The 22440-nt window shown below is 39.2% G+C and overlaps 3 protein-coding genes across 3 annotated transcripts; all 3 read left to right on the forward strand.

The window, feature by feature from the left end:
* LOC144706583 (uncharacterized) lies at positions 1 to 3235 on the forward strand. The gene is made up of 5 exons (XM_078579577.1): positions 1 to 62; positions 651 to 734; positions 1502 to 2237; positions 2280 to 2552; positions 2654 to 3235. Exons 1-5 carry the CDS (start codon positions 1 to 3, stop codon positions 3233 to 3235), a joined length of 1737 nt encoding a protein of 578 aa, XP_078435703.1.
* A 3475-nt stretch (positions 3236 to 6710) lies between these two features.
* On the forward strand, positions 6711 to 12834 carry LOC144706312 (histidine acid phosphatase family protein). Its single transcript, XM_078579202.1, has 11 exons — positions 6711 to 6973; positions 7150 to 7237; positions 7449 to 7754; positions 9649 to 9807; positions 10123 to 10263; positions 10353 to 10409; positions 10552 to 10690; positions 11350 to 11448; positions 11527 to 11726; positions 12293 to 12334; positions 12419 to 12834. Exons 1-11 carry the CDS (start codon positions 6843 to 6845, stop codon positions 12602 to 12604), a joined length of 1548 nt encoding a protein of 515 aa, XP_078435328.1. The 5' UTR covers positions 6711 to 6842; the 3' UTR covers positions 12605 to 12834.
* Positions 12835 to 14173: 1339 nt separating this feature from the next.
* Positions 14174 to 17201, forward strand: LOC144706314 (gamma-interferon-responsive lysosomal thiol protein-like). Its single transcript, XM_078579204.1, has 5 exons — positions 14174 to 14561; positions 14653 to 14718; positions 16098 to 16238; positions 16356 to 16448; positions 16924 to 17201. Exons 1-5 carry the CDS (start codon positions 14301 to 14303, stop codon positions 17095 to 17097), a joined length of 735 nt encoding a protein of 244 aa, XP_078435330.1. The 5' UTR covers positions 14174 to 14300; the 3' UTR covers positions 17098 to 17201.
* Positions 17202 to 22440: the final 5239 nt, after the last annotated feature.

The raw sequence follows: 22440 nt of genomic DNA on the forward strand, positions 1-22440 counted from the left end.
ATGGATCTCCACGTCGCCTGCCAGGTGGAATCATGGCCGGGTGGAATCTACCTGGCTGCCAGGTGGATATCCATGTCATCACCGAGATAGCCACTTTGAGATTAATTAAAGGGAAGGGGGAGAGAGAGAGAGACGCGTTTGAGTGGGAGAAGAGAAGGAAATAGCACGAAGGAGAGTGAAGAATTTGAACGGAAGAAGGCGCTGCCTCGACCTCCTCTACGACGCAGACGCAGGCGCAGGAAGAAGGCGCCGGAAGATTCCGACCGCCTAACGCCGCTTGAGGGAGCTTGTCGTCTTCTTACTTTTTCCTACTCCTGAGGAGCCCTCTGTTGATGATCGCAGCCATCGCGAGGCGGTGCCCCTTTCAACCCTCCGACAGCGCCGCCCATCTCTAACCCCTCTCGATCTCCTCTCAATCTTAGGTGAGTTCATCCGTCAATTCAGGGCGAAGCGTTGGATCCCTCTTCTCGAAATCCCTCCGATTTGGGCTTTTTTCCCCCGAAATTTACCGATTTCGCTTTGAGATTGAAGAAATTTTGTTTGATATATTTGATTTCCGTCGCATTCGCGCAGAGATGCTTGGGAATTCGTCTTATTGCCGGACTTTTAACGTTTATTTTTTCCCGGTTTTCTTATTGACATTTGATCAGGAGTGCTGCCAGTATCATCCGGCGAGTAATGGAGATGGGTGGGTTGAGTTGGGGAGCTCCCCATTTGATTCAGGACATGGAAAGGTAAGGCCTTTCCTCACTCAATTTATATTCCATAGTCGAATACTATTTTTCACCCGATTTTTCAAGACTTTAATCTCTGTTGTTATTGAGTTGAATCAAATTTCTTGCTCCGGGGATTTTTTTTTCCATTTATGCCTTTGTTTGACATTAAAAGCCGAAAATCCATTCTTTTTTTGTCACTTTTGCTGAAATTTCTTAATTTTATATTTTGCACACTCAATTCATATTCCATAGTGGAATATTTTTTTTCACCAGAAAATCCATCCCTTTTTGTCACTTTTGACATTAAAAGCTGAATATTCTAGTCTGGAAGGATTCTTCACTGCCCATGGAATTATTACAAATCATATTGCGAATTGTTTATTTAATTTCTTTAAGATAGGCGCTGTTACCTCTGAGTATCGTTCAAATTTCCCTCACAATGTTTTTCCTAAGAATTTCCTTTCATGCGCTCTGATCAAAATTCCTCATTTTTTTGAATTCTTTCATTTGCTTCGCCATTCCTCTTGTTCTTAAAAATTCATTCGATCCTACTTTAAATTTCAAATGACTTTTGTAAGTTGAGTTTAGGATCTATGTTTCTATTCTGTGTTTAAGCACCGAAAATTTTCTGCTTGGATATTCAAGATCCTATTAATATGGTCCATTCATCTCCAACTCCATGCACCATGTCATACTCCGTTTGATCCTGTTTGTATTTGTGCATATAAGTTCTGGATGCTTTTGGAAATCATTACACCTTACTATTGTCCATTGTTATTTAAAAGGGCTGTTTCTGATAGTGATGGTGATTCTGAATATAATCCATGTGGAGAATACGAAGAATGTGACACGTATTCAAGTGAGCTCAGTGGATACTCAAGTGAGGAACGGAATGATGGATTTACTAACGGCCAGAGAAATAGTGAGTATGCTGATTCGGATGAGGACATCTTAACTGATGATGAGGGGGAGAATAGAAGGAATGTAGACAATGGCGCAACGTATGATCAAAGATGCCCCTTTGAGGATATTAAATTTCGAGTCGGCGAACAATTTGTATCGCCCTCTCAATTTAGGACAGCTGTGAAGAACCATGCTATATGGAATGGGTTCAACATTAAATTTTTGAAGTCTGGTGAGCAAAAAATGGAAGTGATTTGTAACAAAGATTGCCCGTGGAGGATATATGCTAGTTGGGATAGTAGGAAGGAGCACTTTGTTGTCAAGACACTAAATGATAATCATACGTGCAGTAGGGATCCGAGGAATAGACAAGCCGATTACCATTGGATTGCAAACCACTTCTTAGAGCGGTTTCGAATGAATATGAACTGGCAGGTGGTAGATATAATGCGAGAAATAAACGAACAGTTTGAAATCACAGTTTCGAAGCATACTTGTTATAGAGCTAGATATGCGGCGCGCAAGACGCTTCGAGGTTCCTTGATTGACCATTATCACTTGCTTCCTTCTTATATTGCTGAGTTAAAGAAGGTTTACAGCGGTAGTACGTTCGACTTGGTGCTTGAGAGAGAGACTCCGGATTCTTTGGTTAGGTTTAAGAGACTCTATATATGCTTCGATTCACTAGCAAGAGGTTTCCTTGAAGGTTGTAGAAGAGTCATTTGTTTGGATGGATGTTTTTTGAAGACCAAAATGAGAGGTCAATTGCTTTGTGCTGTGGGCAAGGATGGGAATAATCAAATGTACCCTATTGCCTGGGCAGTGGTTGAAGGGGAGAAACAAGCTTCTTGGACTTGGTTTATTCAACTGCTAATGGGAGATTTAGGAATTCAGGTCGGTAATGGTTGGACAATTATGAGCGATCAACAGAAGGTATTTACATAACTCGTGCACAGTATTGTTACATTATAATTCTTTGAAGTCTCATTGCATAATGTACAACTAATATTCTGATGGTTTCTCACATTGTGTAGGGGCTCGAGAATGCAGTGGCGTATCTGTTACCACATGCGGAGCATAGGAATTGCGCCAGACATGTTTATGCAAATTGGAAGAAGAAGGGACATTCAACTGGGACATTGAGGATGTTATTTTGGAACGCGGTGAAGTGCACGACTCATCAAGATTTCCAACGGATCATGCAACAGATGACCACATTGAAACCACAAGCAGCTCAAGACTTTCGTAATATAGGCGTCAAGAAGTTTTGCAGGGCTTACATCAGTGAGACGCCAAAATGCGAGGTGATTGATAATAATGTTTGTGAGTGCTTCAATAGTTATATCTTACAATATAGGTCAGAACCTACCATAGACATGCTTGAAGATATTAGAAGTACTATCATGCAGAGGATAGTTAAGAAAAGGGAGGTAGCTTCTGATACAACTGATCAATTATGCCCTCGGATAAGAAAGTTGGTGGAAGGTAACAAATTGAAGTCTAGGACATGTAGCCTTAGACACGCAGGAGAGTTTCAATTCGAAGTCACGGACTTCGGAAACAGATTGTGGTTGATATACGTTCAAGGTCCTGTAGTTGTAGATATTGGAATATAAGGGGTATTCCATGCTCCCTTGCTATTACTTGCATTCACTGGATGAAGCAGGACCCTGTCAGTTTTGTCACTGACTGGTTGAAGAAAGATGTCTACAAGCGAGCATATCGAAATGGTATCCGACCATTAAATGGAAGGAGCTTATGGACCGAAGTTGAAGGGAACTATCTATTCCCTCCTATAGTCAAGAAACAACCTGGAAGGCCCAAGCAAAAGAGAAGAATCGACTCCAGTGAGAAAGTAGTTAATGGTCAACGATTATCCAAGAAAGGTGTGCAGATGGCGTGCTCTATTTGCCACCAGGTTGGCCATAATCGGAAGACATGCATGGCCCAAATCGAAAAACATGCACCAAGTTGAGTGGATGCATTGTGGAAGGTATACGCTGGTATTTGCTACTTTTTCTCTAATATTTTCAAATTTTGCATCTCCTTGTTGATCTCTAGAATTTCTTCTTCCTCTGTTTCCTTTTTTAGTGCGTGAAGATGAAGGGACGCGTCATTCCAACTTAGCCTTCCATCACATCTTTCCACCTCAACATCAAACTTTCAGCAATGCTGATTCGGCAGGCATGGCCTACACAAATCATGTTTTTTGTGATGTACTAAAAACACATCTTGTACATATTTAACCACACATCATGTTTTTTGTGATGTACTAAAAACATTCAAATAGTATATCATTTTGCATGTGACCACGTTATACAAGGCAATATGCAGGTTAAATTAGTTCCAAGCCAGGAGCAAATAGAGGATGCTCTAGCCAAGCCCCTCGATAAAGCATGATTCAAGCATGCACTTAAGGGGGTTGTCAAATTACTTAAGAATTTATTTATGTCACGAATTCATTTTTTTATACCAATTTTCTTCTTAAAATAACCAAGACAAGTATAGTTGAAAATTTTTAGGAAGTCTAATTTTTTCACCGATCCAAGTTTCCTTTAAATCGTACTATCTGTTAGTATTTTTTGATTCAGGAAATTTGCAGACAAGTCATTTTATTCAAATTTTATGAATCTCTACTAAATCCTGCATGTCCACACATTAGCTCAAAGGGAAGGTTCAGGTACGGATCTTGCAAACTGGGGGCCTTAAAAATCTATCCCAAGTCAGTCTCTCTCGTCAACATGGTGCAAGTGTGTTAATTAATCAATCGATTAAAATTGCAGAAAGCAAAACCTGACATTTTTAGGGGCCTCTCTCCCTCAGTCATGGCTATTCAACATGACGTGAGGAGGCTGGCAAACCTTTGGCATTATTGTTTGTAGGAATGCTCCTACAGACTTTATTGTTTCCGTGATAGAATTTGAAAAATTGTGAGCTTTCTTTCACCAAAAATATCAAAGAGTGTTGTGGTCTCATTAACAAACTTCAATTCATTGACATCAGAATCTGCTTGTAAACTCACCCTCCAGGAACCTATCTAAAATGCTATTAAATGGAGCCACATATGGGATGAAACAAAGTTTTTTACTGCACTTTCTCAAAATCACCAGTCAAACTCTTGGCTACTGTTCTATGTAGCAAGGCCCTTTCAGCTACACTTCGATGGCAACATAGTCATCCTTCCACATCATGATTATGAAATAAATGAAGTTTTCTTTTTCAGGATTTTACTTTTAACTATCTGTCCATCACGCCTCACAAACAATGACAACAATGTTGTTTTTAAGAAACATAATTCAAAAATCTGTTTGTCTCATATTTATAACAAATAGATCTGGTCTGGACGGTCTGAATTGAAATGGAAACCAACGCTGGAAAATTAAATTTGCAGCTTCAATTGAATGAGACGCAATTTGTAATTGGATAATGTGACGATTCATACTACTTTCTTGCAGTTTGAAATTTCTTCATTCCCCTCAGTCAAGTTATCATGCACAAGTTTTATGACTCTGTTTTCATTGTGACGTGTGGTTGGATTTGACTCCAGCTCCCCATATCATTTGGTCTTTTTCAGTGCCTAAGAGGGAGTACTTTGAGCACATGGTTCTGAAATGAAATCTAATGACAAATCTTGTTCCTCTGGAATGGTTGGTGCTACCACAAGGAAATATGTACCATATATTTCTTGATCAGTGCCATTTCTGGAGTGATTGAAGGATAGAGAAATAGAGACTATGATGAAATAAATAAGTACTGAAAGATAGTTATAGCGAAAGAGACTATCGTTCCACCTCATGAACAACAGTTAAACACCTCACAACAACCGAGTATGCAGAAGATTTGTGCAGAATTTTTGCTAGCTGCCCTTTTATTTTTGAAGAAAAAAAACGTGGCAAATTTTGATGAATGGAATGCTAACAATCTAAATATAGCCCAGATGAAAACATCATTTTATTCACGTAAAATAATATAATGAATCTAGAACGGGATTTTAGTAAACCAGATGGGATTTAACATCACAAATAGCCGCACATCTGAACACTATAAATAAAGTCAACGAACATTACAGATTATATAATTTGTGGCTAGAATTTTCAAAGAAACTCTTTTCACAACATCTGGTGCTCATTCCTCTCCTCAACAAAATTCTTTTTTTGCGCCTAGAGAGAATCAAAGAGGACGAACAGCCATGGGGGACCAAGCCAAATCTCCCATCAAACCACTGTACCGACGATCTCGTAGATTCTCAGCCAAAGTGAAGATGGAAGAAATCAATGAGCGCGGTTATGGCTGTGAGACAACGTTTGTGATGAAGCAAGCTGGTTACCACTCTATTTGCGTCTATTCCAATTCTGAACAGGCAACTGTTGCCAGAAGGAACAAGACATGGCTAGAGAGGAAGGTCTTGGCCCACGTTGAAGGAGATCGAGAGAAGGAGAGAAGAGCCGTAGAGATCGTCGAGGCCGGCGCCGAGGGAAGTATCCCGGCGCTGTCGCTGTCGTCGTCGTCATCTCCACACCCGCCAGATTCGATGTTCAACCCTAGAATTCCCTCTGCAACTCTTTCCCTTTCCCTTGCCCTAGAAACATCCTGCTCCTTCTCCTTCTCCTTCCCCTTGTCCGCCGAATCCTTCCCCTTGCCAGAGCCCAGGCGCCGGCCCTCGATCTCTCTACGACCGGCGGAAGACTCTGTGCTGTCCATGGCCCTCGCCACCCCTGAAGAAGCGCCTTCTTCCTGCGCCTGCTTCTGCGTCGGAGAGGAGGTCGAGGCAGCGCCCTCTTCTCTCCTTCTCTTGATCTCCTTCTCTTCTCCCACTCAAACGCGTCTCTCTCTCTCCCCCTTCCCTTTAATTAATCTCAAAGTGGCTATCCCGGTGATGACATGGATATCCACGTGGCAGCCAGGTGGATTCCACCTGGCCATGATTCCACCTGGCAGGCGACGTGGAGATCCATGACGTCACCGGGATAGCCACTTTTCAATATCATGAGTTGGGGATATATGGTGCTAAAAAAAAAGTTAAGGGTAGATCTCAGATTTTCGTAACAGTTTGGGATGTACCGTGCCATTATCCCCATATATAAATAATACTCAAGTCTCGGTGAGACGTGGGAAAGAAGAAAGAAAAACCGCCAATGTCGGAGAGAACTCACCGGAGATTTAAATGATCGAACTCGTTCTAGCAGAATCTTCGAAGCAGCTCGTTCTTGTTCTCTTTTAGCAATGATGAAACATTCTCGTTCATTGATCTATGTTCTCGTGGCGTTATTGATGGCGAATTTGCGATTTTTGTTCCCAAATGCGACTGCAGAAGAAGAATTCGATGTCCGGCGTCACCTTTCCACAGTCACCGGGTAGGTCTCGCTTGATTTTCTCTGGATCGTTGCTAACAAAGATTTCTACACTTTTTTCGATCATTTTTCGCGTAATTTCTGTCCATCGGAAAAATTAGAGTTAAAATTAAGACGTGTTTTCTAGTTCATTCTGGGTCTGCGTTTGATCGTCGAAGAATCGGCGTTGGTTTTTGCAGATATTCAGCTGCGAGAAACGTCAATGAAGGCTCCTCCGCGACTAATTCAGTGCCCAGAGGCTGTAGCCCTGTGCACATAAATCTCGTGGTAAGTTCCACATTAAATTGTTTGCACCGAAAAAAATCACGAAAACTGATGAATACTGTCAAATTGAGCATCGGATCGCGTGGCTTGGTTATCCATTTACTTCAAGAGATACATACAGCGGTCGGCATCATAACGCCATAACAAATGATCTCTATTTTCTGTTTGAAATCTTGAAATATTCTATCTTCATTCTTGGTTTTTGGAACTTCAGGCCAGACATGGTACCCGTTCTCCGACGAAGAAACGAATCAAAGAGCTGGATCGATTGACTGTACGCTTGGACAGGCTTCTGAGCGAGCGAGAAAGAACAGCAGAAATTAATGGGTTGAGTCTGCAGAGTGTACCGTCTTGGTTAAGGGGTTGGCAATCACCTTGGCAAGGAAGGCAGAAAGGAGGAGAGCTCGTCGAGCGAGGAGAGAAGGAGTTGTACAACCTTGGAATCAGGATCAGAGAAAAATATCCTGAGTTGTTTAGCGAGGAATATCATCCTGACACTTTTAATATTCGGGCAACACAGGTATTATCTTTTATTTATCCCATCTTCAACAACTACTTTATTTCATAAGTTCCAAGGATTAACTAGATGTAGTCATGTTTTAACGAGCTAGGTAAGATTTTGATGAGAGCCCAGCGTGGATCTCTATCAAACTATGTAATCCTTTTGTTTAATAGAAAGTAGTATTCAGCCTTGATAAATTCGTCTAATGTCTGAATGCGATATAGCAAGATAGAGAGAGAGAGATAGAGAGGGAGAGAGAAATGTTAAGATGAGAATGGAAGTGGGAAGATCATCGCCATCCGTGAGATGCTAGGAGCTGCCATCTTAGCAGGAGAGAACCTCTGCAAGATAAGGGAGTGAGAAGATCACAACTGAGAGAGGGGCTAAGGGAGAGAGAAAGGAAACCCACGAGTCTGATTGCCTGCCGATGCTGAATGATCCCCACCCTTAAGTAGCTCGGTGTGGGGTTGCTTTGGGGTCGGATGGTTTAATGGGCCGGCGTCTTTCATAAACTCAACCTGGGATCATGTCAGATTTTTCATAGGGTATATTTGATCTGCGAAGGAACTTCATACTAATAATGCTGAATAGGATCACTTTCGATTGCTTTTATGATGGGCTAAATTTATTTTAGGAATCTCTTTCGCCTGATGTAACCCTTAATCTACAAATAATGGTTTGGTATGGTGTAGGCCAATTATGAGTCATTGGATCAAAACCCATTATCAGTGCAGTAGTGATGTAATATCTTATGATGTGACTGCTATCTGATAGATATGTCTCCAGAATGCCAGATCAGTTTACAAGTGTGACATTTTCTCTCTATGCTGTATGAAAGGAGCACCCCTTTTTGGACCTATATGGCTCATTTGAGTTTCTTCTTCTATGTAGCTGATATATTTCTAACTAAATGAAGAAACAGATTCTTGAAAAAGATAGAAAACACTCACAATGATTGTGCCGCGATTACAATTCTTCAGACAGAGGAAGATCTCAGATCCGTAGCGCCTCCTCGAGCTCTCCAGCCGGATGCAGCCTTAGCTCAGCGACGCCTCTGATCTCCAAGTTCTTTCTCAAATGACCCCTCCCCTCTCCATTCCCGAGAGGCTTCCTTATATAGGAGCAAGAAGTCCTTGCTCCTAGCCCGGGTAGTTGGTTATTACCCCGGGCAGTTATAGTCTTAGCTTATATCCACTCCACACGTGTGGTCTCACGTGCAGATTCATCCATCTTCTCTTCTCTCTATCCTCTTCCTTTTATATGTGATCCAAGGTATCCTAACAGTAACTTGTTTAAAGACATGTATCAAACCCCTTAAGGACTTGGTTGAATTGTTTTCCTCATTTTGAGTGATTTCTGCTGTCTGAGCTCTCTCTGAGAGAGTTCTCTCGTGTTTGGAAATTGAGTTGTTTCCGGTATAAATTTGAGGGTTGAAGCAGCTGGTTCAAAATACAACTTCTTCTGGCAGAGCCTCGTTTTGTGGATTCAAAGTCAAGATTTGAAATTCTTTCTATGCTGCGGTTGCGTCACTCACTCTCTAAAAGTGTTTTTTGTGCTCTTCTCCACCCCAGTTTTAAAATTTCTCATACCTTTTGTGCACTTTTTCCTAAGATTAGGTCGTGTCTTCACATGCGCTGCACCCTTAATAATGAGTTAATTACATATCATTTTTATGGTTTCTGTCTTCTGGGCTTTTAGTTAATCCACTTGGGTCACAACGCCAAGTGATGGATTCTACTATTACTACGAATTTAAACCGGAAGTGATGAATATCATAGTAGTCAAATCTATTCCCGAACTTATTTAGCCAGAACACTGTCAATCATTTATGTTTTTACAAGTTTACAATTGTTGTTGTTAGAAAATTTTGATTTGATGCTTGCGTGGCTCACCATTTTCCGTGAAAATACAGGTTCCTCGTGCCTCTGCTAGCGCCGTAGCATTTGGCATGGGATTGTTTTCTGGAAAAGGAAATCTTGGGCCGGGCTCTCATCGTGCCTTCTCTGTGATTAGTGAAAGTCGGGCAAGTGACATATGGTTGAGATTTTATGAATCCTGTAAAACATACAATGTAAGGATCTTATGGTTGAAGTATCACTATGATATTCATATTGTCTCAGAGTCATTTTTTCTTCATCGTCAAAACTCCACTCCATAGATTTCTGAACTCAATGGCCGTTTAAGTGAGGAGATGATTTTTTAAGTCTCTATTAGTGATGAGCCAAAGCTGTATATAAGTTCATAAAAGGCTATGCACTAGAGAGAGAAACTTTGATTTCATTTTTGTAGCATCATACTTGTATCATTTGATTACAATCCGTACTTATTTGCATTATTACAACCTTTATTGATGAAAACCTTTTTTTACATCTATTTCATTCATCAGGATTACAGGAAAAGTCAGGAGCCAGCTGTGAATGAGCTAAAGCAGCCAATTTTGAAAGAAATCACCTCCTCTTTATCTCATCGTTATGGACTGAATTTTACTGTAGATGATATAGCCTCGTTGTGGTTTCTATGCAAGCAGGTATTTTTTTGGGCCAACCATCTCCGATTGTTTGAAGCATTCTTATCTAATGTTATTTCTATGTATTTCTTTTCTGCGATCTCTTTCAGGAAGCTTCTTTGCTGGACATTACTGATCAAGCTTGTGGTTTATTCAATCCTGAAGAGGTATTAGCGGTTTAGTTGATACTATTTCCTTGGACGATCGTTATTCTTAATTTTTTTTGTACCAAGTTAAAATTGGACAAAGTTACCAGTCGATGGGTTTAACTATTGTTCATTTCTTCTAAAAGGCTCGATGTTTTTCCAGGTTTCCTTCCTTGAATGGACTGATGATCTCGAGGTATTTATACTCAAGGGTTATGGAAAAGCATTGAATTATCGCATGGGAGTTCCATTACTCCAAGATGTTGTACAGTCAATGGAAGAGACTATTCTTGCTATAAAAGGTGTGAGTAGGCTCAATTCACATTTTTGATTTTCTTCTTCAAAAAAATTGCTCACATTTCTGAATTCATATTATGTTATTATGCACCTAGCTTTTTATATTGGTTTGTTTTTGTTCTAATATATATATCTCAGGTTATGCATTATTAAATGTTAGATTCAGGCACTTACCAACTGTGCTGAAACTTTTAGCTGTTGGCAAGGGTGCTACTTTTCATCTTTAATCAGGATGTTGCACTTCAACACTCCCCCATAATGCCTACTGCCGGCCTATTTATGGCCCAACAGTGCATAGTTTTGCTTCTGGGATCTGAACCTGCCACCTAACTCTGATACCATGTTATAGATTCAAGCGCTTACCAACTATGCCAAAAGTTATTGCTGAAAGCAAGGGCACTTCTTTTCATCTTTAAGTAGGATGTTGTACTTCTACATTGAAATATCAGTGAATTTTTTTTCTCTGTCCAAACACCTACAAGACCCCTTAGAAGTTAGTCAGGTAGTTCTGGATTTTTTGCTGTCGTTCTAGGATTTGGGTCCATTTTTACAACACAGCAATTTTATTTTCATGTGATGCGATGATGGGAGTCGTAGTTGTTCAAGATTAATTCCGTTCTGCCTCAGAAACTGATTCTTTTGTTACCAAATTTGGATTCTTCAGAGAACCGTATGACTTATGAGAAAGCGAGACTTCGTTTTGCCCATGCGGAGACTGTGGTGCCCTTCACATGCCTCCTCGGGCTTTTCCTTGAGGGATCTGGTGAGTTCCCCACTCTCCACTCATGCATCCTCTTAAGTTATAATAAATTATTACCCACTTAATTTTGCAAAATCTCAGAGTTTGAGAAAATACAACGTGAAGAGCCGCTGGATCTACCACCAAAGCCTCCGCAGAAAAGAAAGTGGATGGGCAGCGCTCTAGCTCCCTTTTCTGGGAACAATATGTTGATTCTGTACAGCTGTCCCAGTGCCACTGGTAACAACGGAAATGACTACTTTGTGCATGTGTTGCATAATGAAGTTCCCATTTCAATGCCAGTAAGTTCATCTTGAATTCCATTAAATTTCAGTTCATTTCTATTAGACCTCAGTTTTAATATCGCAGTTGATGCTCCTCGTCAGGAGATATTTTTGTTTGTTATTACCCTCTTAAACACATTGCTGCTAATGTTCCTGAAAATAATATTTTTGTCAAATAATGTCACTCATGGTTTTTCCTTCATCGGGCTTGTCCAACCTTTTTTGGCACTTTTTTTTACCATCTGATCTACATTATCTAATAATTCATCTTTATATCTCCTCTTGATTATAAACTTCAACGACAATATTCTCGCTGCATTCTCTATCTCATTATGCTAAATCTAGTAACCTAGTCTTTATTAATGATCAGTACGGAAATATGATAGAGATGAGGTGTAGAGAGGAAAGAAAAATAGTGAAGATATTGAAGAGGAAAGTAAAGAGAGTTAGAGAGTATCAAAATTAAATACTTAAAACAAAAAATATTTTCCTGACTCCTATCTTTCGTGCGTAACGTCATAAACCTGGCGTATCGAAATTCATGATTATTATTGCAATCTTAAACTTTAATTTTTCCCTGGCAGGCATGTGGGGACTCTGACTTTTGCCCTTTTGAGGTTTTTAAGGTACTGACGTGTGGAGAAATTTTGTTTTCTAAATTACAATTAGTTCTATTAATAACACGATGTTGTTGTAAACTGTCCTTCCAGGAAAAAGTTGTGACTCCTCATCTGAGGCATGACTTTAACTTGGTCTGCGGCACAGGGTCGCCATCCTTTTCACCCATGTCGACGTCAAAGCCTGTAACATTTACTCGTAAGTTGGCCTTATTCTTTCGTTGGCTTTTATTTCTTGATGGCCCGGGTGTTTCTGCCGGCCGCAGTGACGAACTATGATCGCGTTTCATGCAAGTCAATCCGCAAAGCTTTTCGTCGTGATCATCGGCTGATAATCCCTTCACTTAACGTCGGTTCATGTTTCATTCGGCAAGTCTATGCTGATCCAGTAGAGTAATTCATCTGGTGATTGATGTTCTGTTAGCTCTAGTTTCCACCAAATAATGCTATGGTCTACCTTTTCAGTTATTATTTAAAATAGTTTTCATTTTTTTGTGTTTTTTTTCTAATTTCTGATGGTATTACAATTTTACGAGATCATTTTGATTTCTTCTAATGTAATTCTTCTAAAAAATAATTTCTCTTTGGTTCATTATTTTATTCACGGGCTACATGGCACTTTGGAAATTTGAATCCATGATCTAACAAAAATAGAATCCATGACCCTCAACAGCTCATTTTCCGTTTATTAGGTGTGGTGTTTGCTCAAACTTTGATTGTTTTTGCAAAAACAATTATGGTCCACTTGATTTACTGAAATGAAGTTATTCTGATTTACTAAAATAATGACTCAATTGCGCAAATAACATGAATAAAGTGAATTATCTAAACATGTTCGAGTTATCTAAAACCCAATTAAAGAGAAAAAAACAATTATTCTTTGTGTTTCTAAGGATAAGTCACAATTCAATTGATATTTGATTCAAGTATCTGAATTGTATAACTAATAAAATGTAAAACAATTTTTTTGCATGAATACATACATAATGAAAATTTACAGAGATATCATACGTACTCAATGTGAAATGATACATTTTCTGTTTTGAGGAAGTTCGTGAGATTTAATACCTTAAACTTTCAATTTTGAATTTATTTCAGAAATCCATAAGATTTTTAACATAGTAAAAAACATTTAAAATCATTTAAATATCATTCACTATTTGAAAGTTTCAGAATATTATTCATTAACATTAGAAGTGGAAGTACATATCCTTTTACTTCTATGGTCGTCAGGTTTGGATATTTCGTAAATGATTTTGACGGATGGAAAGTGGGTAAATAATAGGCAATAATTTAAGCCAGCTGTATTTTTGAGACTGAGGTGGCAGGATATGATACCAATTGTTAGTTTTTATTAGAAGTCAATTTAGCAATAATAGGAGGGGAACTTAGTTAGGTTGTCAATATACTCTATTATTTTTCTTCCCAAGATTAGTGATTAATAAAAACTAATTAATCTACATAACTAATCAATATTTCTCAAAATCTGATAAAAGAGCTAAAATGAGATGCAAGGCACTGATTTTCACACTTGTATATATTCTCTAATCTAGTCCCTTGAGGATTAGTCCTGGTGATATTTCTAAAATGTGTTCCTGACTATCATTTATTAATCAACTGAATTTATATACAAGTTATAGAATATATACAAGTGACTAACATAAGATCTAATGCCACAGAGGCTTATTCTCCTTGGCTAGAATGTCCAATAAATATATGGTAATTATTAAATTCAATTTGTTTTAATGAAATATATCTCAGTAACAAGCAGATGGCCTCTTTTCAACGGTATGATTAGATGTATCATCAGGAGTATACTTAAGAAATACGGTTTAAATATCTTAGAACTTGGTTATTTATCAGCCGCCTGGAGCAATCTTCAACTTCTCTCTCTACATCCCTCTCTCTCTCATCTGCGATTTCTGGTGTTGAATTGGGGACAGAAGAGAGATCTTAGATTCACTGCGGAGTTGAGATGGCATCTGGGCGTGGCTCAATTTTCTGTTTTCTACCACTTCTGCTCGTAAATTTCATCGTTTTCTCTCATTTCCCGGTTGCCGATGCGTCGAAGGTCCGACTGGACTTCTACTACGAAACTCTTTGCCCCTACTGCTCTCGATTCACTGTGAACTTTCTTTCCAAAGTTTTTGAAAACGGTTTGATCGATATCATCGATCTCAATCTCGTTCCCTACGGTAATGCCCGAGTCGGACCCAGCGGCGCAATCACCTGCCAGGTTTATAGTTCTTGCGATTTTCAATTGATGTATATGGATTTGACGTACGTTGTTCAAGATATATTTAACTTTGTTCCGTTTTATTTTGCAGCACGGCGCAGATGAGTGTTTGTTAAATACGGTTGAAGCTTGCGCCATTAGCACCTGGCCTGATGCGGTAAGATGATATCATTCAATGATTGGTCGGTCTGTTCGTGTTGAAGAATTACTTGACGCAAAATCTTGGTTTGAAAATTTGAACTGAAGTTTATTATTTTTTTGAACAATTTTGAACTGAAGTTTATATCTCTGCGAATTATTTTATATCTTTTTTTTCTTGTCATGTTTGATGTAATCCGTTATGCGTGTTCATTGCTACGTCATTTTATCATAATTCGCCCGTTACCTGAATTCTTCCTCGCCAGGAAATTCTGTACCCGCTCTTCACAAATCTGATCTCCAAACGCTTTACCCGAGTTTAGTTTAAACTCTTTTTGGGTTTAGCTTGGAAGAAAATCTCTCTTCAAATTTCTCGATTTCTCATCATTAGACACTCTATCTGTAGCAGTGATTGATTTCGGAATCAGGATAAAATATCATAATTTTATGCGGAAGGATTACATTTGATATCATTCCTGGTGGTGTTGTGCTGAGTAGGATTAGAGGACGATGAGAATTTGTCATCATCGTGCCTAAATTTTGTAATCCTCGTCGCCATCCATGTTTTTCTTGGACAAATGATGATGATAATAAAATTATCATGGACGATTGGATGATGAGGGAAATGCCGATGCTGTGTCTTGGGACCGGCTGACATTTTGCCATCGTCCGCTCGTCATATTCTTCATTGGCGCCCAATTGGGGATGGCAAATTCATCGTTGTCATGGTCATCCCAAAAACTCGCCATCATCATCGTCAACCATGTTTTGGCTGGGACAAATGACATCGTCATAGTCATCTGATGCCGAACTCTATTGCTGAGTTATTGTATTTCGAGTATGAGCATTATCTTACTTAAAAATCGAGTCAAGTCACAGAGTGAGAAGAAAGTACTGTAGAGCAAGTTATTGAGTAGAACGCTCAACTCTCCCATTTCATTAATAAGTTAAATCATACATGTATACTGTTAAAGGGATATTTGTGTAATCTGAGTCTGGAGTACATGGAAGAGAGAGAAGGCAAAATACAACGCGACAGAACAAAAACAAACAGCTTGGTTTCTATTTTGTACATGCTGGACTAGCCACGGCGCAATACGAGGTACAACGGTAACAATAAGGTTAGATTGGCCTCAAACTGTGTGTAGAACATGAGACACAAGTGCTACACAATAATGCCATAACAATTTGATGACTAAATACTGAACTAGAAATGCGATTGACTAGCTACCTGAACACAAAAATTACTTCGTTTGTTTATCACTGCTAACTAAAGTTAATGTAAGATGTATTTGTATTTAATTTCAATATGTTTTTTCGCTTAAATCTCTCTCTTTTTTCAGTTGAGATAGTCATGAATGCTCTGCGCCTGATGATATATCAATGGTTGTTTTGCAGACGAAATATTTCCCTTTCATTAACTGTGTAGAGAAGCTGGTTGTGGCACGTCAGTACAGTGAATGGCAAACTTGCTTCAAGGAAACCGGGCTAGACTCTAAGCCCGTCATGGACTGCTACAAAAGTGATCAAGGCTATAAGGTTCATTTTATTTTTTTTCTCAAGCATATGAAGCTGCAAAACCTTTGTCTAATCAATGATCAGCTTTCTCATACATCTTAAAGCTGAATTCTCTCCTCTGTTATGTTATATGTGCAGTTGGAACTGGCTTATGCAGCAGAGACTGCTGCTCTTCAGCCTCCTCATAAATATGTTCCTTGGGTTGTCGTTGACGGGAAGCCTTTATACGAGGTTAGATAGTTGAATTCAATCTCCATCCGTTATAGAGGTATTGCTGTCGTTTTACACTCTAGGGAGGGGGGCTCAGCCTCCTTATGAGTACTTTCCGTGGATTGTTGTCGATAGGAAGCATTTTAAAAAGGTTAGAGACTTTGATACAATCCCCAACTGAGCTTGGGGTATTTCTGTCATTTTACCCACAATGGGGATTCTGCCTCATAAATGTATCCATATGTAGTAGTCAATTGGAACATCTTTATTCAAATTTAGAGACTAGGGATGTTTCAGTCATTTTACTCGCTAGGGAGTGTTTTTGCATTTTTTCTTGAATGTTTTCCTTTAAATCGTGGTACCCCTTTCTTTGGCAGCCAAGAATTATAGCTTTTGGCCCCTCATACCCCTTTATTCCTTTAGCTCATTAACTGTTTGTTGACTTTACCCCCATACCCCTAATTAAGGAAATTAACAGGCCCAACTTTATTTCCAGGATTATGAGAAATTCGAAACAGAGATCTGCAAGGCCTACAAAGGTGTTCTGCCAGAAGCCTGCAAAGGGCTGCTTGAGGATTCGATCTACCCTGCGAAATTCGACGAGCCAGGACGTGTCTGCCTGTTTGATGATCTGTCAAATCACCCCAAAGTGAACTTCTTCACCACTTGAAAGCCCAGGTTTAACTCTTACAAACCAAATCCTGTGTGCATGTAGAGCGAGTTAATGTGCTACTCTTTGTCACTTTTTTATGAATGAGTGTTGAAATAATGCAATCCACAGCTATCTGTTCCAATATGTAAAAAGAAATAAAATGTGTAATTCTCTGCTATCCATGAAATTATTATGGCAATATATAAAATATATGTTATCCACATTCCACTCGACCAGAAATTTCTTCAGATTTGATAAATATTTGAAGAAAATATTTTTGCATTGAATATTAAACTAATGATCATGCCAATAACAATCCTTATTTTATTAATGAAACATATAACGAAACTTGCCCTTGTAAAAATAAGGGTTTTGCTTAACCATGAGTAAACGAGCTTGAGGTGTTCTCAATCGGCGAAACCTCTAAAGCCTGAGGTGATCTCAATCGGCGATGCCTCTAGGTGTTCTCAATCGGCAAAACCTCTAAGGTGTTCTCAATCGGTGAAGCCTCCATTGCCTTTTGCTGAGGTGTCCTCAATCGACGAAGCCTCCTTGGACTGAGCTGAGGAGTTCAGTAAAAAAAATATTGTCTTAAAGTTCATGCCATTTGCTTTTGATTCAAACCATTTTTCTAAGATTACTTATCTTTGGGCAATGGAGGGTTGAACTTCATGAATATGTGGTTCATTGAGAAAGTCATCAAAAACTTAACGAATTTTAATCATATTCAGATGCTGATCACAAGATTGATCCATTGAAGTTTCATTTTGATTATCCATAAATAATAGCTGAATTTGAAAATTATGATCAGCATTACATGTATTATTTGAATCCTCATTTTCATTGAATTCTTCTTTTCATGAGTATGTGTCGTTCCCATGATGTTCATCCATAGAAGTAGTATTTTGATCATCAAAAAAATAACAACTAAAAGTCACAATTATCAACACAAGAAATTATCGTTCTGCAAAAAATCCATGATTTTTGAAAAATATTCTTCCTTTTCAGAAATATCAATTATTCCAGGAAGTATGTTTCTAACCATATTTTTGAAGAATCCTCATTCTGAAAAGTCATTGGTATTTAAAATCCTCCAATTACTCCTCAAAATAATCGATTAGATATTTATCACTTTCAAAAGCATCATCAAGGTATGCAATCTTAATTTGAATCAGTCTATAAGTATTTATTTTTATTTTAGGATATTTATGCATATGAAAATATGGATCTTGAAGTTTTGGATTTTGAGAATATTGAAAATGATGTGCATAAGAAGTGATATGATTTTCAGAAATATGACTAGTGAGATCCATAATGATTGAAATTTCTATGAGATGATTGAAGACCACAATGTATTGCTGTTTGAATCCTGGGATGCCTCATGAGGGTCAAAGCTTTCATCATATTCAGGATAATAATATCCACATTTCATTTGATAATAATATGAATACATTTTATGATAAATAAACTAAAAATATTAAAATTAGTCTAATAATGAGTATCAACAGTATGTGGAACAAAATTTTATACCTGCCTCTGGAGATTTCTCTTGATGTAGTTGACTAAATTCACTTTCGGAAGAGATTGGTTTATAAGAAGTAAAAATCACCAAATAAAGAAGTAAAATCCCTAGGGCCAACCGTTCCCCAGCAACGACGCCAATTGATGAACTCAAAATGTTGGTAAAATTACATCGTTGATATTTTTAGTTAATCAATAATAATGTATAAACCTTTAATCATAAAATAGTTTGACTAATTATTTATGAACAAGGGTTTAAATACTATTTAAATGATGATTGAAGAGGGATGAGAGGAGATATGTATAAAATTGGAGATTGTGATGTGATGAATATTAGGTGGTAAGAGAGTGATGAAAATTATTTGATAAGGATGATATTAATGATAATATGTATAACAAGTAGGAGGATTTGGATAGATCACATGAAAACGAGAGAGTTAGATAGATGACGAAATGAAGTGATGACGGACGTAAAAGACAAATAAGAAGATAGTATGATGAAATGAGTGAATGGATGTGGATGGATGATGGTGAAATATAATGGTGGAAGAAGAAATCATATTGGACGTGATGGAAGAATGGATATGTGGTTGTGAGATGGAGAAGAGGATGATGGACTCGATGATTTAGGGTTCTTATATGAGAAGAAGGTGACGAGATCGAGATCAGAGATGACTGTGGTAAGGTGATATGATGGAAGTCCTGTATGATAATAAGATGATGAAAATAAGGATGTAGATCTAAATAAATAGATGTGAATAAAATAAACCAATGTATGGCAAGAGACTAATCTTAGATCGTTATGTGTCTCCGTGATCAAGACATTTTTCTGGTGAAAATCAGCCACCCTACTTCTCTGTTGATCTTCTCCAATCACTCAAGATACCAAAAACACTCTTGATGGACCATCAAAACTTCACTTTCTTTCAATCTGCCTCTCTCCGAGGAAGTGAGCTTAAAAATAGTTTTTACAAAAATTTGGGATCTATTTATAGATCCAACTTTATGGATGGAAAGAGGTCAAAAAAAAGAAGATACACCCAAACTTTCAGCATGAAACTCCTTCTAGATCGTCAGATATCACAAATTAAACATAGATCATTCTCAGCCCTCTGATTTTCTCTCTCCTCCAATTTCAGAAGACCAGAAAAAGTCAACGAGGCATTAAATATTTCCAAAAACAGATATTAATTGTTAAAAATGTTAAAATTTTATATATATATTGAATTTCAAAAATGATATCTCTTCAAATATAATGCCAAAGAATTCAGAAAAATCATTTTCCAACTTAAAACAATTATTTTCTTTCAGAATATGTTCTAAGAAATATCCATAAAATACTTTAAAATTCAAAAAATCATTCTTAGAATAGATTTAATCAATGTAGGCGTGATAACATGCATATTGAAATAATTTAATGTTATAAATATGTAAATAACATCGTATTGACCTATTTGCTACATATTATCAGAGGGACGAGGATAGAAGAAGCAGAGAGAGAGAGAGGTCATGGAAAGAGATGCATAGAGAGAGCTATGTAGGCAGATGGAGAGAGGGACAGAGAGAGATGTAGCATAGAGAGAGGTTGTGGGAAGAGATAAGTAGAGAGAGATAGGAGGAGAGAGATAGAGTAAGTTAGACAGAGAGAGGGGAACATAGATAGGTATAGAAAGAGGGGGAGATAGATAGATGTAGCATAAAGAAAAGTAGTAGAAAGATATACATAGGGAGAGAAGGGAGAGAGATAGAGTTAGGTAGATAGAGGGAAGAGAGATAGGTGTAGAGAGAGAGGGACAGAGATAAATTTATGGATCTCTTGCATTGATTTCTTAATGATATACCTCATGAAGAATTAAACAAAGTAGAATAAAAATATTGGTAATCACATGAAAGAGAATTTAAGAGATCTTGATGTTGAGAGATAGTCTTTTGAGTTGATAGGAAATATCCTTAATCTTGAGAGTAATGGGACATCTCAATGAAAACCATTACCTCTTACTCAAGGACTTGCCCCCCTATTCATTGGCATGAGGAGCATCCTTACCCTCTTTAGCCTCTTTTGAAATTAACCTATCATGATTCAATATTGACTCAACCTTCACCCATAACAATCAATTTTCACATTTAATGAAACATCTAAATCCCAATTAAGATATAGATCATTTCAGTTAGGGATTAAAATGATAGCTTATATCTGTAGTAAAACATATTACTGTCCATACAAGAAATTACCGCCCAACAAGATGTAGCATAGAGAGAGGTATTAGACAGAGATTTGTAGAGGGAGAGGGAGAGAGAGATAGAGTTTGGTAGAGAGAGAGAGAGGGAGAGAGATAGGTGTGCAGTGAGAGAGGGACAGAGATAGATGTAGCAAAGAGAGAGGTCATAGAAAGAGATACGTAGAGAGGGGGGAGGTAGAGAGATAGGTGTGTTGAGAGAGAGAGGGACAGAGATAGATGTGGCAAAGAGAGTGGTCATAGAAAGAGATATGTATAGAGAGGGGAGGGAGAGAGATAGGTGTGTAGGGAGAGGGACCGAGATAAAAGTAGCTTAGAGAGAGTTCGTAGAAAGAAATATGTAGAGAGAGAGAGAGAGCTGGGTGTAGTGGACAGAGGTCTCAGAAAGAGATGCATAGAGAAAGGAGAGAAGAGAGAGGGGCAGAAAGATAGAGATCTGTGGAGAGAGAGAGGAACAGAGAGAGGGGCAGAGAGATAGAGATCTGTGGAGAGAGAGAGGGACAGAGATAGGGGAAGAGAGAGAGAGGTTATTAAAAGAGAAGAGAGGGGGAGAAAGATACATGTTGCAGAGAGAGAGGTAATAAAAAGAGAAGAGGGAGGGGGAGAGAGATAAATGTACCACAGAGAGAAGTAACAGGGAACAGAGAGTGGGAGAGAGATAGAGATTGCGAGAGGACAGAGGGAGAGAGAGGTAGTGATGGGGGACCATCGCGACGACGCCAACATCGACACGGAGCATGTTCGACCACGCCAAGCCGCTTGTGCCGACGCACGAGACCCAGCATTCAAGTATTCCAAGTAAGTTCACTATTACTCGTCTTATGGTACTGTCGGATCGGGTCGCCCATCGAACCGATCCCGTCTTTGCGTTTGTTTTATTTTGAATTATCGTGTAACGAGGAGGGCCACGTCACGCGACGCACCCCTCCTCTAGTCGTAGTCTCTTGGCACCCTCCCCCCCCCCCTATATAAAGGGGAGGCATGCCCAAGGACAAGACGAGCCTTTTGAGTAATCCACCTCTGTTTTGAAATGTCTAAGTTAATTTTTCTTCGTTGAGTCAAAAAATAGACAGTAGCCGTCCTCTTCCTCCAGCACGCCCGTTCAGCTTCTGGAGGAGGAACCATCCAGCTTCCTTCGGAAGGACCTGAGTTGCCACAGCCCGCCAGCCAACGGACGATCCTGCCGGTAACGAGCAGCTGCGCCCGCGCCTCTCCTCGGCTGCCTCGCTCCCGATCCGTCACCTTCGGGATGCCTGCCAATCTCCGGTGATCCCTGTCCGCGCGCGGTCTCCTCGCCGACCTTGAGCTCTCGGCCGCCAGTGTCCGAGGTCTCTCTCCGGCCGTTGCTACCATCCGCAGGCGCGGAACTCCTCCGCCACCGGTCCTCCTTAATTCGATTCCGCTGCTGCCCTCTTGCGAACGCGAGTCGCTCCTCCGTCGGCCATCCTGGTGTTGTTCACGACCGCTGCCCGCCCAAACTCTCGCAGGAAGTCCCTCCCCGACTTTCCCCGTCTACTACAGGCGACGTCTGTCACCACCGTGCCAACGGCATCCCCCGACTGACAAGCTCGACAACCTTCTCTAACCCGGGGTCCGGCCAGCC

This window comes from Wolffia australiana, chromosome 8, assembly GCF_029677425.1.
Source record: "Wolffia australiana isolate 7733 chromosome 8, ASM2967742v1".
NCBI classification, from domain to species: domain Eukaryota; kingdom Viridiplantae; phylum Streptophyta; class Magnoliopsida; order Alismatales; family Araceae; genus Wolffia; species Wolffia australiana.

Excerpts from the sequence above, each read along its gene's own strand:
- LOC144706314 (XM_078579204.1), top strand. The coding sequence starts at position 14,301 with ATGGCATCTGGGCGTGGCTCAATTTTCTGTTTTCTACCACTTCTGCTC. Across the intron at positions 14,562-14,652 it reads GCGGCGCAATCACCTGCCAG|CACGGCGCAGATGAGTGTTT; the intron begins GTTTATAGTTCT and ends TTTATTTTGCAG. Across the intron at positions 14,719-16,097 it reads TTAGCACCTGGCCTGATGCG|ACGAAATATTTCCCTTTCAT; the intron begins GTAAGATGATAT and ends GTTGTTTTGCAG.
- LOC144706583 (XM_078579577.1), top strand. The coding sequence starts at position 1 with ATGGATCTCCACGTCGCCTGCCAGGTGGAATCATGGCCGGGTGGAATC. Across the intron at positions 735-1,501 it reads TTGATTCAGGACATGGAAAG|GGCTGTTTCTGATAGTGATG; the intron begins GTAAGGCCTTTC and ends GTTATTTAAAAG. Across the intron at positions 2,238-2,279 it reads GCGGTAGTACGTTCGACTTG|AGACTCTATATATGCTTCGA; the intron begins GTGCTTGAGAGA and ends GTTAGGTTTAAG.
- LOC144706312 (XM_078579202.1), top strand. The coding sequence starts at position 6,843 with ATGATGAAACATTCTCGTTCATTGATCTATGTTCTCGTGGCGTTATTG. Across the intron at positions 10,264-10,352 it reads TGTGGTTTCTATGCAAGCAG|GAAGCTTCTTTGCTGGACAT; the intron begins GTATTTTTTTGG and ends GATCTCTTTCAG. Across the intron at positions 11,449-11,526 it reads GCTTTTCCTTGAGGGATCTG|AGTTTGAGAAAATACAACGT; the intron begins GTGAGTTCCCCA and ends GCAAAATCTCAG.